This window comes from Nipponia nippon, unplaced genomic scaffold, assembly GCF_047370975.1.
Source record: "Nipponia nippon isolate SJK-2023a ecotype South Korea unplaced genomic scaffold, ASM4737097v1 scaffold_28, whole genome shotgun sequence".
Classification (NCBI taxonomy): Eukaryota; Metazoa; Chordata; class Aves; order Pelecaniformes; family Threskiornithidae; genus Nipponia; species Nipponia nippon.
Window position 1 is genome coordinate 3,533,112 of NW_028262345.1, and position 15,081 is coordinate 3,548,192.

At 41.8% G+C, this 15,081-nt stretch overlaps 1 protein-coding gene across 1 annotated transcript in view; it reads left to right on the forward strand.

The window, feature by feature from the left end:
• Positions 1–1,539: 1,539 nt before the first annotated feature.
• LOC148054988 (uncharacterized) overlaps positions 1,540–15,081 on the forward strand; it is a 59,022-nt gene continuing 45,480 nt past the window's right edge. Inside the window, exons 1-5 of the mRNA XM_087763235.1 lie at positions 1,540–1,634; positions 1,999–2,012; positions 4,848–4,935; positions 5,324–5,512; positions 14,596–14,732. Coding sequence (XP_087619361.1) covers positions 1,540–1,634; positions 1,999–2,012; positions 4,848–4,935; positions 5,324–5,512; positions 14,596–14,732 — 523 coding nt within the window. The remainder of the gene's footprint in view (positions 1,635–1,998; positions 2,013–4,847; positions 4,936–5,323; positions 5,513–14,595; positions 14,733–15,081) is intronic.

A 15,081-nucleotide genomic window follows, 5' to 3' on the forward strand; every position in this document is an offset into this window, starting at 1 on the left:
TCATGCTATTCTAGGAGGGCGCGTGATGTAAAGTAAGTCACTGACCCTCTCAGAGCTCAGGTTCGGCTGATCAGAGGAAGGGCCATCTTTGAGCACAAGGTTAGTACCTCGTTCTTCAAATGAGGCTGCAGTTAAGTACGAGATCCTTTTTTGCCTTGTTCTAGTACGTGCCGTAGGGGTGAATTTGGCTTGCGAGTTATCTCCGCATAAATGTGAAAATTCTGTAGTTAATTAGGGTACTGGAAACAAGACAAAGTAAATCTAACCGGTTTTCTTATCTTTTCTGCTTTCTATTGCATCTTCCCTCTTTTCTGAACTTTCTGAAGTACAAGGGACAAACAGGTCGAAAATAGGAAGAAAATTAGAAGTACTTGGCCTGGTGCCTGCCTTTACACTGTGTTGATTAGGTTTTAATTGGTAATTCTTGTCTGTAATATAAGATAATTGCAGAGATTTCCAGGAATTGTTTGTAGAATAGGAAGAAACAGACATATCTGAGTTCTGCTGGAGGAGTTTAATTAAAGAGTTTATAAAGTGCAACAGATGGTGCTTTGCTAGTTAGGAAGACAGGCGTGAGGCCTTTTTGTAGACATTCAGCCATGATGGTTAGAGCTTTTGTTCCCTGCTGGCTAGAGATGCTCTGGCATAATCTTCCATTAGGGGACTTGAACAATTCAAGGAGAACGTGCACTCTATGTTTTGGTCCAAACTGTGAAGATGGTTTTTCAGAAAGCGAAGTGGCCATAGAGTGAAATTCCTTGTCTGCGTGGCAGGACTACCCTTCCCAACATGAACTTTGCTTTCATTGGCCTCTGCAGTTGTCCTCAGCTGCCTTCTGAAAGGCTTGCAGAAGTGAGAAGGCATGTCAATAGCCGTACAGGTTTCTTCATAGACACTCCAGTGCCGCGGAAGAAGGAGGATCTGTTTCGTTTTTGGACAGCAGTGCTCCCCAATAACGTCATGTGAGCTAACCTTGGACTAGCTTCTGGACTGGAATTATGTTGGTGTGAAACTTGGAAGATAGAAGAACTTCTTTCTTTCTTAGTGCCAGTAATCAAACCATTTCTAAAGCCCTCATTGGTCTCTGGCTTCTAGGAAGTTATAGGGAAATCAGAACGAAGAGAGAGTATTGTAACTTACAGAGGAAAAAAGATCTTCTCTTTGTAACCTTCACTGGAGCGGGTACTGAACCTTGCAGTTTTCATATTATTTCTAAAAGTACAAGAATGCGTTGAAAAAGAAAAAAGTCTGTTCTGAAGCTGCATGTTCATGAAATGGCTTCAGGATATGATCTACTTGTTTACTATTGCAGTAGAATTATGGGGTTTTTTTGTTCCCCTGCACTGCCGTAGTTTTGATGAAATTTAGCCTTGTTACATCATCAAAGAGTTACCTTGGAAAAGGAAAAATTAGCTAGTGGATAGTGGACATTACAAGAGATAATCCTGTTTTAGGAAGAGTTCGTCTGGGTTTTCAAATTCCAGGAAGAACCTAACATTGCAGAACAAACAGCTGACAAACAGGGAATATTCCACCTAGATGTTGAAGAAAAAGAAGAAATTTGTGACCCTGCAGGGTCCTTTTCATGGGGTCATCTTGCTGGACAGCCAGACAGATCTGCAAGATGATGACAAGTATACTTTCAAGCTTCCTGCCTAGTGGATGCTTGGAAGGTATACATTATCTCATGTTTAAATTAGTTTTCTCACTTTTTAGCATCAGTAGTGCTGCGGGGGGAGTTTCTATGGGATTAGCTCTTTGGCCGTCTTTTCTTCCTGCAGCTCGGTGTTCATTTCACTTCAGGCTGTATCGGAAAGCAATTACCTGGAAGAGATTTGGTTACACTAGGCTTCAACAAAGGCAACGCCAGATGCTCAAGAAACGTTTTAAACCTAAGCTCTGAGCTTTTTTTTTTTTGCTTTTTTTTTTTTTTAAGACCTGTTTACTAGTCCCCATGGCTAATGCTTTGAGTTGGCTGATTTTGTTCTGTACCCTTAGGATCTTCCTGAGAGGTGAGTGGGTAACTTTCTCGTACAGACAGGCTTCTTTTTTGCCATGTTTTGGTTTTGTTTTTTTAATTGGTGCTGATACTGTTACCTTCTGAAAGCTATAAGGTATTAGAGATGGCAGTTGTTTAGCTCATTCTGGTCATAAAGTGATGACTGTGGCTGCCATTCTTTCAAAAGCACAATCTTTTTTAGCAATTCATTCAGGGGAGACGACAGGTGGAGAAGGTGGGGGGATGCATTCACCAAGAGGTTTTAATTTTCTGAAGACAGAAAAAAAAAATGAATGTGTCAGTGTTTTTGGGTAACAGTAATAATAATACCAGGGTGATTATTTGAGTATGGAACAGATGAAAAAAAAACCCTGGAACTCTCCTTCTCACCCTGCACACTTTATTTTTTGTTGCTCGGGCACAGGCACACAGAAAAGCCCTTCGTGAGGAATTTCATGTGAAATCCTTGCAGTTACCATAGTGAAGCTCACTTTTCAAAACAAAGGAATTCATTAGGGTAGTGGCGTATCTAAATCTGATAGGCTTGCAAAATGAAAGTAAGAAACGTAAAAAGGGAAATAGTAACTCACTGTTTGTTGCATTATTTAAGTTCAAGTTTTAGGCATCTTACTTTTTGTCAAGTATTTATCACCTTTCTCTCATAGAATATGATGTCAAGAGACTTCCTAAAGAGGGATGGGTAAAATTGCCTTTACTGTGTAGACTGGTTAACTGAAGGAGAGAAAGAAGAAGTATCTTGGTTGAGATTACACAGCAGTACTGTACCTCCTTCATCCCCTGGATCTTTCCATCATACTCTGCTGTTTGCGCTCTCTTGAAAAGCTAGGTTTTCAACTTACTGGCAAACAAAATGTGACCTTTTCAAAAGATGATAGGGACATGGAAAAGGCTCTCTGCTACCTATAGAGTAGGTAGGTTTAGTTTGATAAAGCATCTGAAATTGGGATTTCCCCTAGAACTTAGTGCTCAGAGTATTTACCTGGAAATCTTAAGGGAACACATTTTAATTCCGGAAGAGAAACCTTTCCTTAATTTTAGCCACCAAAACTTAGGATTGAATGTGATAATGGACAGGGAGATAGCGTTGATGAATGGAAAACTCAAGAAGCTAGGTTTATTTCCAGCTTCGGTACACTCTGTGTGGCTTTGAGAAGTCAGCTAATTCACGTAGGTGTAACAGTAATAATGATAACAAGGAGCTTATTTGACTGTGGAACATGAGATTTTCTGATTCAGCTTCCTTCTTAACAAGACAGGCTTAAAATATTTGTTTCTTTTTTAGTTGCTCCCCTGGTGGGATGCTGTGTCCTATTCATAAACACCGCTACTCTATGAAAGCACAGCATTGTTCTTAAAAATTATTTTATTAGTAGTACTAGTACAATTAACACCAGTGATAAAATTGTGCAGACGTTGCGTTATGGTGTAATAATAACCGGCAGTTTAGCTTGGAGTCTTGAATGTTCGTTCACTGTACCTTAGATTTCTTTCTTTTAGGGGCCTCTTCCCTCTCACCAGATTGCCAGATCCACTGTCTCATAGACTGCAGGAAGGGACATTACTACACAGCTGGCAACTGCTTGGAATGTCCGACAGGTTTCTAGTAAGTCTCCTTCCTTCCCTCCCGCTCGGTACTTATACTCCTACAATAAGAAAGTGAAACATTCAGGGCATCGTATTTACATTGAGAATATTCTGAGAGCTATCTTTTAACACTGATCAGGAGGTGGGGCACAAAGCGTAGTGCCAGTCCCTTATAGATGAATAATCAGCTGACCAGGAAAACTACTATCTTTGACTTAAAATGCCATCCAGGGCTTTCTGCAGCAATTGGGACTCACAGCTCTCCTTGAAGTCAATGGGAGTGATTGTTCTTCAGCACAATAGTCTCGGTCAAATGTGTGACAGTCTCTCTGTTTGTGGGGAATGTACAAAATCAGATTTCCTCTGAAATTGCTTAGAACGGATTTTGCGTGTTATATATTTTGTGTAGTGTGTATTTTGTGTAGTGTGTATTTAGGAGGGGCAGGAATGTTGTTTGTATGTATAGCAGTAGCAAAATCTAGGCTGATTTTCAGCTCAAAAGAAGAATATAAGGTGTCTTTGGCCCCCAGCACAGGGGATCTTCCCCTAGAAAATTCATTCTGTGTCCTGGCTACTTACTGATTGCCATGCTAGTCAGATAACGTGATGTAAGCTGGGTACAGAGTGATAACCTGAGAACAGAGGAGTCTGGATACAAGAACAGTGAGTTGCAGGGGGCTGGTAGTTGCTTTCCAGAGGTGCTGAACCCAGCATACAGACTATCAGCCAGCCTGGGCTGTGTTGCAAGCAAGCCGTCAATGAGCCATTTTCAGTTGGAAGGCTGTCCTAAACTCTGGTGTATTATTGCTAGCATGCTCTGTCTTCCTCAGAAGAAAATTGTTAAGACTGCTTTCTCTGCTCCATATGGCTCACTTTAAACAAAACCAGAAATGGTGGCTGTGGCTTTTTCAGACAGAATCTCAAACCAGATTACGAAAGAAAAGTTTTGTACAGACTGTCTTGAACCCTAAGTTCAGGTTGCCGCATCTCCTATCACAAATTCTGTCCTTGTATGTGCAATCCAAGAGATGTACCTTGAGCTCACATACACGTGTTAGAACCCTCTGAGGTTCTGGAGGGATCTGATTTGAATCCACACTTCTGTGGCTAAAAGAGCATTTGTTTGAGCAGTCAGTGAGGGCGATGTTCCTGTATCTATACAACACCCATACTGGCTGGTAGGGGATGGAATTCCAAAGAAGTGGAAGAACTTAATTTTATAACTTCATTATTTTTGATCTAGTTGCCCTGGGGGTCAAGCAGCTCCAAGGAAATGCCCGCTGGGAACAGCCAATGAACTTACTGCTCAAGCAGACATCACAGCCTGCCAGGTAAGCTGAAGGACAGGGGAAGAGAGCAAGCAGGTGAAGTAGTACTTTTTGCCTCTCCTCCCGTGTATTTCGAATCTGATTTCGGGCTTCTTTCCAGATTTTGCAGTCTGCTTTGAAATTTTTCAGGAAATTCCTGCACTGTATTTGACTCTGATTTGTCTCAGAGAAAGCAGGTTGTCCCTCCAGGTAGACAGTGAGCAGCGCTCCCTCCGTTCATTGTTTATACCACGTGTTGGGAGCTCTCAAGAGTATACAGGCCAGACTTGAAAATGATCCAAGATCCTTTCTTTCTGGCACTTGAGCTGAGAATGTCTGGAAATGCTGTTTTACGTTATTCATGCAAAGAATACGTTTCTGTGGATCTGATGTTTTTGTGATCTCACTACAGGTTTGTCCCAATGGCTATCTCAGCCTTGAGAGTGGAGCTGGGTGCCGTGCGTGTCCAGAAGGCTATTCATGTGATCCGCGTAGTGGTGTGCAAAGGAGCTGCGGTCCTGGTCAGCATTCGCCAGAGGGAGAGTTGGAGTGTCAGGAATGTCCAGAGAGATACGTCTGCCCAGATGGACGGAGCAGACAGGTACAGAATGGGCGTGTTATTCTCCAAGGGCAAATTTTCATTGTTCTGGACAGGCAGGGCCTGAACGTGAATGTATTGTCAAGAGAAAAGGGGCTTCCCTGGTTTAATAGTAGGTATGGACCTTTCTTCACCAAAGAAAAGCATTCAAAACACTTCAGTGGTGTAGTAGATCTAAGACCTTCCACAAATGGCCTGTATTAAGAGAAATAAACATTACTCATCTAAATTCTGAGAATGTTAGTGCTCAGATCATCTGCTACCACTAACACCCTCAGCTGAGGACTCAAAGAAGCTTGGAGTTTGAAGTACCATTTTTCCTTCTCGAAGTTGTCCCTGGAGAATAGAGCTGAATCAGTGCTGGGAAGGGAGGAGAGGGCAGAGAAGGAGGAAGCACAAGATAGGATGCGGTACTGGGCTTTTTCCTGACTCAGGTCTCCCTGGGACACAGCTTTGGACAGTAACGGCCATTAGACTGCTGGTGGTATGAATTTGTGTTTCTTCCCCTTAGCATTGTTCAGCCGGTCAGCAGCCAAATCCAAGCCGCACTCATTGTGTAACCTGTACTCCTGGTTCTTTCTCAACTGAGGACACTCTGCTATGCCAGCCCTGCCCAGCAGGTAAGTACATCTCACGAGCATCTTCTGTAGTCATTGAAACATAGAACTTAAGGAGACTGAAATGATACTTCGGTAAAACTTAGCTGGCAGTATTGGAACAGAGATAGGCTCCTTGTGTCACAGTAAAACTGGAGCTGAAAAAATAATTCCTGAGATAAAGCAGATGCTGTCCAGAAGAGTTCATGAAAAGCAGAAAACGAAAATAAGAGAACACCGAGAACCACAGCTGGTTTTGATTGTCAGTGCACTTGCTGGGTCTATGGGAGAGGTCCAGCTGATGTAGCCTTGGGACATAAACTAGTATGTCTGAATGTGCAAGTGTTGCCGAGCAATGAGGGAAGCTTTTGCTTTCTCTTTCCACACAGAAAGCAGCTCTCTCGTTCTATGATTTTAACTGATCGTCTGTAAAATTGATTCACACACAGTTATAGCTTTCTCCGTTTCAGGGCCTTGGTTCACTGGCCGTCACAAATACCTATTTACAGTGGGTGCTGTATTCCCAGGTGACAACTTGTAGGCGTTAGGAATCCCTCACTGAGATGCTGATGCAGAATTAAGCAACAGGGGAACAGACTAGGAGGGACTATGTTTTTGTTGCAAAACAATTGTCTTTTGAAATTATGACAGGCATAGAATGTCATTTCTCATGATTAATTAGCCAAAAACATCCATCAAAGGAAATGATGGAGTAACTTGGGAAGCCACCTTAACTGGTATTTTGTGAGTTTTTGATACTTGGGAATAATCCCAATACAAAAACCCAAAGCTATGTATTTGCCCAGGCTGGTAGCCTGCCACTCTTCAGTGAGAGTGCAAGTTAAGCTGTTCTAGTACTGAGCGGCTGCTTGACGTAGTTTCCCCATGAAGAAATAGAGAGTTTTTTGCAGCACTAAAATCCTGGCACGTCCCTTAGACATTCCGGAGAATGAGTATAAGCCTAGTAAGGATTTTGTAGCCCAAGGTTAGCTTTCTGCTGTGCTTGTTTCCTGTGATAAAGTGTGGTGCTTTGGTATCCCTCTGAGGCCCTCCGTGTAAATTCTGTTCCATTCTTCAATATAGTACTGGGTAATAGGAAAAGTTTGGTGCTGCAGGTAGCAGCAATATCACCGATAATTCCCTCCGCGTACCCTCAGACTTTAATTCACATTTCCTAGCCCACCTGAACTGTAGCAAAAAGGCCTTATAGGGAGAGCGTGGTGTAGCTGTGATTCTGTAAAAGGACACGTAAGGTCACTACAGGGATGCGGTTTGTGATCTGCAGTCCTACCAAGCTTTTCTCTCTCCTGTAAGCCCTGTAGTGCATGTGAAGATGAACTATTTAATGAACGGCTCTGGGTGCCTCCTGCAGAGTCACTAAACCCAGTAACTTGATTCTTATGTCCGTAATTATAATCCCTCTTATTAAATAATGAAGAGTTCCTGTACTCTGGGTACTTTATGCGTTGTCCAGTAGAAGGAGAAACGGAGTAGTTAAAGAGATTGCATTAGACCAAAGTCTCAATAGTTTAGATCCAGTTATAGTATACGTGTAAGATAAAAGAACAGAGACGTTCTCTTATTTCTAGTACCTGGGGTTAGGTATGAATAGCAAATAATTAATCTCTCGCACGGTCGGTCACACGTGGGAAGCGATGGTGGTTTTGTGGATATGTATTAGACTTACTATTTACCGTCCTCTGTACAGGACCAGGGAACTAATCATGGCTCCATAAAAAAAAAAAATAAAAATCAGGAAACGTTGGCTTCTTTGGACTTAAGGAATTATTTATAAATTGTACTTGCTCAACGTTTGAACAAATAAACAGACATGGGTATGTTAGGGCGTGGATTTTAGAGTGACAGATTTGCTACTGTATTATTATTATTGTTAATAGCACAAAATCAGCCAACGGCTTCAGTCAGGTTCTACCTCCAGTGTACTAACCACAAAACCCAGAGAGAGCAAGTGAAAATCTCCGAGTAGACGATCAACAGGTTAAATATATGCAGAGTATCCCATGCTGAAATTCAGTGCTTCAGTGTTAAAATTAGTCCCTCTTGTGTTTTTTAAAACTGAATAAGTCATCGAGCCCCATTGCAAAGCCCTTAGATGCTAAGGAGTTTGAATACCATCACAAGCAAGAGAGGCCTGAGGATTTCCAGCATTCTTTTCCACAGTTAGTCTTTGACTGACTTTAATTGTATATAATCTGCGTACTTAGTATTGCGTGCATGTGAATGAAGTGTCATTGCTATGCTGATACATAGCAATATATTTCAACATAGCAGTGACACTTCTATGCCACAGTGAAACTCTTTTTTTTTTTTTTTTCCACTCTTCAAATATTCATCTGGAGTTTAGTAAAGCATTTGATAACCAAGTTCTACAAAATCTTACTTGGAAAGAGTAATTAGTTCTAGCTGGATATGAGCATTTCATTGCTAAACATCCAACTGGCAGAAGGATTTTAAGTGAAAGATGGTGTATTGAACTGGGGAGAAGAACGTGGTCCTTAGAGCAGCAGTGAGAACACGTCAGCTGATCTTTAATCCCCATGATCTTTGAGAGAGTGGAATTGGAGTAGAAAGAGAGAACAGTTAACTCTAACGATGCTAACTAATAAAACTAACTTTGATATTTAGCTTGAAATTTCCTTGTATGTTTTGAATTAAAAAATGTCATGACGTATTAACTGTTGGAATTTTCTTTGCCAGCTCAGTTCTACAAAAGGAAGAAACATTTTTAGACAGGAAATTTAGACAGTGAGAATTTATTTTTCAAATCTGAATCAAAATTTCCAAAACATGAAAGATTTGGGCTATCTGTAATGTGCTGCTTTTAAATAAAGTAAGTGACCTGCTGTTTCCTTGCACTGATTATGTCCATGTGTCCCTGCTTATATTGCAGAACTGAGCAATTTATAGTCTTTGTAGCAGCTTTGTTTGTATTCCTGAAATGAACATGTTCTTGGATAAAAGAACAATCAATCATTTAAATGGCAGTCTTCAACAAACAAGAGCTGACTGAAATGCTTTTGAAATTCTAGATCTCAAGGAAAATATTCAAAATTAAGCAAACCCAGAAAAAAATGTAGAATTTCATAATCCTTTCTTTCTTTCTTTTTTTTTTTTTACAACTTGCCATAAATGCTTAAAATTATTTGTAAATTTGAATATTTGAAGTTTGAAAATATTACTGAGTTTCAAAGCTTTCTTTTAATTTTTGGTTGGTTAGCTTTAGTAGAAAGCTTTGCTCCTGGATTTCTGCCCTGTGCTTCTTGAGCTTTGTCTTTTCTCAGTGTAAACACAGGAAAATCCTTTGTCTATCTAATGCAGTGACCTTTGGAAAGTTCAAGTGCTTTAAACATCTTAAAATGTCTTTTCTGGAGCAGGTTCCCTTGCTTCCTTCGGATAGTCCTTGCCCCAAATGCAGAACAATTTAGCTGCTGACATATATTGACTTAGTGAGTAAAAGCGTTGGAACAGACAGACAGACATGAATGGGCGAGGCTTATCCGTCTTTGACTTCACCTGTTACTTGATTTTGCTCATTGCTGTGAAAGACTTGTTGGAAACGCAGCCTACTGTAATGGCCTCCTTTCCATTCCTTTAAGTGGATCTGACATCTCATTGCCATTAGGTATAAAACCCTTTAAATGTGTAAGTAAAGAAAGTGCACTTACCAGCCAGCAATCCTGTGCAGGTTCTAGGCTGTTTTCATCAGTAGCGTACCAGCTTACCAGGGACCAGCCTGGACTTTGCTGCTTTTGAGTGCACAAAGCTTAAACAGGGTCTGGGAAACTGTGTAGTGCTATATTGCCTAACACCTGTTTTATTTTAGGACATTACTACCACCTTAGCTTTGCCTTGAGCTTGTGCTAATAAATTCTTTTTAATTGGACAGTGTATTACCTCAGACTGAGTACCATGATGATACAATTGGTTCTCCTGTTTTTACTTTGGGAGGTGGTTTGTGTCCTGCCAGATCAGAGCACATTCATGTCTGCCTTCAGGGTGCGATGTGCATAAACCCTGATATGATTGTGCTTTCCCATTTGTCCCCCACAGCATGCGCACACATGTCAGCATGCGAGAGACCCATCACTACTCTACTCTTGAGTCTGAGTTGTCCAGAATGTCATTTCTGAACCACATGTTGTTTTCTTCTTCTCTATAGGTCACTTCTCTTCTGATGGCCTTGCAGTCCCTCCATGCCCAGCAGGGAGTTTCAAGCCCAAAGAGGGACTTCACACACGCAGCAGCAACTCCTCATGTTTGCCAGGTCTGTGTCATAAAAGATCTTCATTTTGGACAGTGGAGGTAATAATTCTCACTGTAAATCACACTGTGAAGGACATTCTTATGAGGGGCTGGCAGTTACAGTACTTATTTACTAGGCTGTGGCTCAGGCAGTCCTAGAGCTCTGGATGAAAGGAACACCCATGGAATCTCTTACGAGTCACCAGATTTGTGGTGAAGCATTCAGGAATTATAAAGCTGTTACATCCAGAAGTGCTTACTATCCACTTATTTCATTGGAACTGCCTTTATGGATATGGACACTGGTATTTAGATATCTGTCCTATGCAGAGATTTCAAAGAAGTTGCAATGGAGGGAAAAGGTGATTACTGTACTTTCAGTAGAACGAAAGAAAATCAAGGAGCAATCTGAAATGATGTGCTAAAGTCATCCAACAGGTCAGTTGTGAAGCTGAAGTCAGCAACTGGCCTGTTGTTAAAGCTTGCTCAACTGTGTCAGCTTCGCATGCGAGACACTTTTTTTAGCACTATTAGTCAACTTTGAGGAGATGTGCTATGCTGTAACGTGGACTCGTGTTCAAGCTCTTTTGTGAGTGGAACAGAGGAGCAGCATAATTAAAGTAAGTTGACCATACACTTTCCCTTTGGGAAAAGGGCTCTTTATTTGTATGTGTTTGAATCGATCACAGTAGTCCCCGGCCTATTCTTGCAGCAAGGGGAAATTAAGTTACAGATTAGGCAAAACTTTTTTAATTATAACAGTCAAAAAGCACTGGAATTTATACTTTCGGAAGCTGCAGAGGCCCTGCCCTTAAGAGTTCTTAAAGCGCCAAGTCGATGAAGCAGCATGTAATGTTCTGAAATGCGTGCAAGGAGGTAGGTATAAGGCTTTCACAGATTTCCAGCTCTATTTTTGTGATATTTCCTCCTAAATATTTTTGTTTTGGTTTGGTTTTCTAAATCAGTAGAACTTTGTTTTGCATACAGTAGGAGTGAGTCACACTAATGATTGGGAAACCTGTTGAAAGTGACTAGATTTTGCAGTTTAATAATGGATAAATTAATTTGAAAGGATGGAATAATAGAGCTTTGCTAAAGTCTTCTCTGCTACTAAATCTTTGCTTAGACATGGAAAGGGAGACGTGGCTTTCTGCTACAGTAATCATATGTTGCTGAGGCTAGGTCTACCTGTTTTTGAACATTTCAGAGTACATCAGTGTCTCTCACAATGGTATTAAAAACGCCTCTCGCTCCTTAACAGTGCTGTACAAATGGGAAAATAGAGTCAGAGGGAGATGCAGGGAATGAGCTCGATTCACTAAACTAAACTTTGGCCCAAATCCAGAATGTTTTGTCCAGGGTCAGAAACCACCAGGTGCACTGCTAGGAGCAGAAAATCTAGAGTTCAGTTGCTCTATCTCCCTTTACATCTACAGGGCTCTTCCCCTCAGAGAGGTACCCGTGCTAAGAAAATAATTATCTCCTTCAAACCAAGCCATATATTTTTCTATTTGATAATTTCTTTTCTAGCAAATGACTCAGCTGCTAAAGCATCTTGACTGTTGAATGATTTTTTTTTACTCAATAGCTAAGTCTAGGAGATTGCTGCTTTCCGCCCACTTCTGAAATTAAAACTAGAAGTGCATTTACATGGTGTAGCAAGGAACAAACCTCACATCTCATCAAGACAGCAAAATTCAAGACACAGGGCCAGTGGCACCTGAACAAACACTGTAGAAGCTGCAAAGTAAATTAGAGTTCAAAAACTCTTTTGATTTAATAATGTGAGCTGTTACGCTATGCTTGTACTACTTTATATAATGATGTTGTCAAGTCTCCTAAGGAACACTTGGCAAAGGTAGGACAACGCCTGCTGCAAAATAGGCAGGGGACACATGAATAAACTCTGACAAGCCACAGAATACTTCAAGTATACTACCATGATGGCTCGTACGGTATTAGCCTGTGTCCACCATCTGCACTGCAGCGTGTTAAGTGTGACATACTTACCCCTCAGTGAAACCAAGTTTGTCTGCATCACATTTATTGCACAGCAAGTACGTGGGCTAGCCTGGTCCTGCAGAATAGATAATATGCTGTAAATCACTGACCTGATTGATCTCGTATAAAGTGTCCAGGCAGCCATGCTATTAAGTCTGTTCTGAACTCCAAAGGGAAGCATCCTCTCCAGAAAGTCAGGCAAGAAATGGAAATTTTATGTCCCTACAGCCAAGTGACATGAATTCGGGTTATATAAATTGGCAGTCCCACTGGATTTGCTACGGGTGCAGATCCCCACATCATGAAGCTTTTGTCAGCTTAAGGCAATTTTTAAAGGGTCCCATAGCTCCATGAGGTTGCAGCCCCCCTCAGGTGTGTTGATTCAGTTGCTGCGCTCAGAGCTGTGGAATTTTATAGTCTTGAGAAATTAAAATCTTGTTGTACTGAGGTTTTTCAACCTTGTGTTGATCTGTTCCATGTGGAGTAGATGTAAAGAGGAAATAATGAGATTTTTCTGAGGGCTGGAATGAGCAAGTGGGTGGAAGGCAAAGGGAGAGATGACCTTTAAACGTGCTTTGCACCCTGAGGAATCCTAATCTGGACCTGCACCTTCAATCTGTGGAGGACGAAGCCTAGATTTTAATAAATCCTGATCATTTTGGGGGTGCTGTAAGGCTCTATTCCAGCCTGCAGAGGCACGTACACACTAGTGCCTGCTTGAGCCTTGCCTTTGACGAGCATTTGGAAGGCAGCAGGGGTTCAACCTGGAAGTACTCCAGGGAGCCATCATCATCAGCCAGTATTTTCCCTTCCCCCTGAACTGCTCTCTGTTTCCTTTGTGCTGTTGAAAGGCCTGACTCAGGAGGATAGCAGCTACTCCTGTGCTAAATTTGTGTTTCCTTTTCACTAAGTTAAACATTTGGGGACATTTTGTAATGAGATGCACTTTCTGAACATGGTAACACCAGTAAGGGATCATTGGTTTATTATGTATTGATCTTACTAGTGTTCCTTTAAGTTACAATGCAAACATCTTCTGTTTAACACGCAGGATTTTAGAGATGATCACAGCTCGAACTGGTTGTCGTTCAAGCAGGTATCCACGTGTTTGTACTGAATATATCTCCAGTCTGCAAAACCCCTTCATCTCTCTCTGTATTCAGAATGCAAACATGGGAAGAGCTCAGCTTTCGTGGAAACCCCAGGCTCTCTTACAGCTGAGGCCTAAGCATTGTGATTATTAAATATACCTGCATCAGAGTGTGTTTTCAGGCTGATGGTTTTTGTTTATTTTTTAATGTATCTCATTTCTTGTATTATCGGCTCAGAACACAGTCCAGATGGTTTTACTGCTTCCATCAGCCACTCAACCGCAGTAACATTCAGCTAATCCAATACCACCACCTTCTGGCTTTGCAGTAACTTTATTGTTGTTATGAATGAACCATATTTTCTTGCTGTAGGTGAAAGCAAAGGAATCATATTTTGTAGGACCCTCTGTTTTGTCAGCAGGTCGTGCTCCCTTTGGGACCTTAAATGTTTTCTCTTTCTTTAGGAACTGGATCGTGTTTGAAGTGCCCTGCTGGGTATTTCTGTCCTGCTGGAGCAAGTTATCCAGTCCCATGCCAGCCAGGTACATACAATCCTCTCCAAGGCCAGGATGAAGCCACGGATTGCAGAGCCTGCCTAGCAGGGAGAGCTTGTACTCAGGCTGGCTTAGCCCAGCCTGACGCGGAGTGCTTACCAGGGTAAGCCTTGGTTGTTTTCTGTGCTTCTATTTATGTCCGTGCCTATATTTTGCCTCCATTGTTTTTGCTTTGTGCATAGGGAGGTGCAGGTGACATCCTCTGCTATGTCAATATTTTATTGCGGTTTCTGGTAAATCAGCGTGGGATAGACTGTTCTGATGGAAGGCACTGCTGCCTGCTATTGCCACAGAATAGGTGGTAAAAATAGACAAGAATGAAACTGGGCTACACATCCCATGGTTATGAACAAAGCGACCTGGCTGAATAACCCACTTTTGGTGAAAAACGTGCGACACAACGAGTCCATTTACCGTGTTTCTGCATTGTTGGTTGTCAGTTACCTTGCTGTCAGCCACAGCATCAGTGCTTCAGCTTTTTCCCAGCTGCAGCATTCATCCTAATATTCTGATGGGGCTCAGAGTTTGTCTCCCCCTTGCATCAAAACATTTGTCCCAGCTAGCCTGCTGTGTTTTGTTAGGTACGTGTGCCCAGCGGGGTCATCCAGCCCTCATTTTCCCAGCAACGCCTGTCCTCCAGGAACAGTTGGCAACGACTTCAACCTCTTTGATAAGTCCCAGTGTGAAACATGCCCCGCTGGATTTGTCTGTGTGAGAGGTAGGTGGCTTTATGACAAAGTGAACTGTGTTCTTTGGTACCCATTATCACAGAGCCCACCAGTAAGTACTAGAGCAGGTCAGTCAGGTATCGCAATGATGGTAAATGGGAAAAAGTTGCCCTTTAGTGTTATTGCAGGGACTGCTGTGCCCGCTGGACCAGTTGATTTTAATTTTACTCTGAAATTTTCTCTGTATGCCACCCATGGGTACTGTTTTAACTTCATGACCTGAAAGTGGCCAGTTTTTTACAGTCTTCAAAGTTTTTAGCTTATTGGTGACCTCTTCGCTATAATGTCTATGCCAACTTTGGACAGGGGCACCAGGCAGGATACTTGAGTTGAAGAATA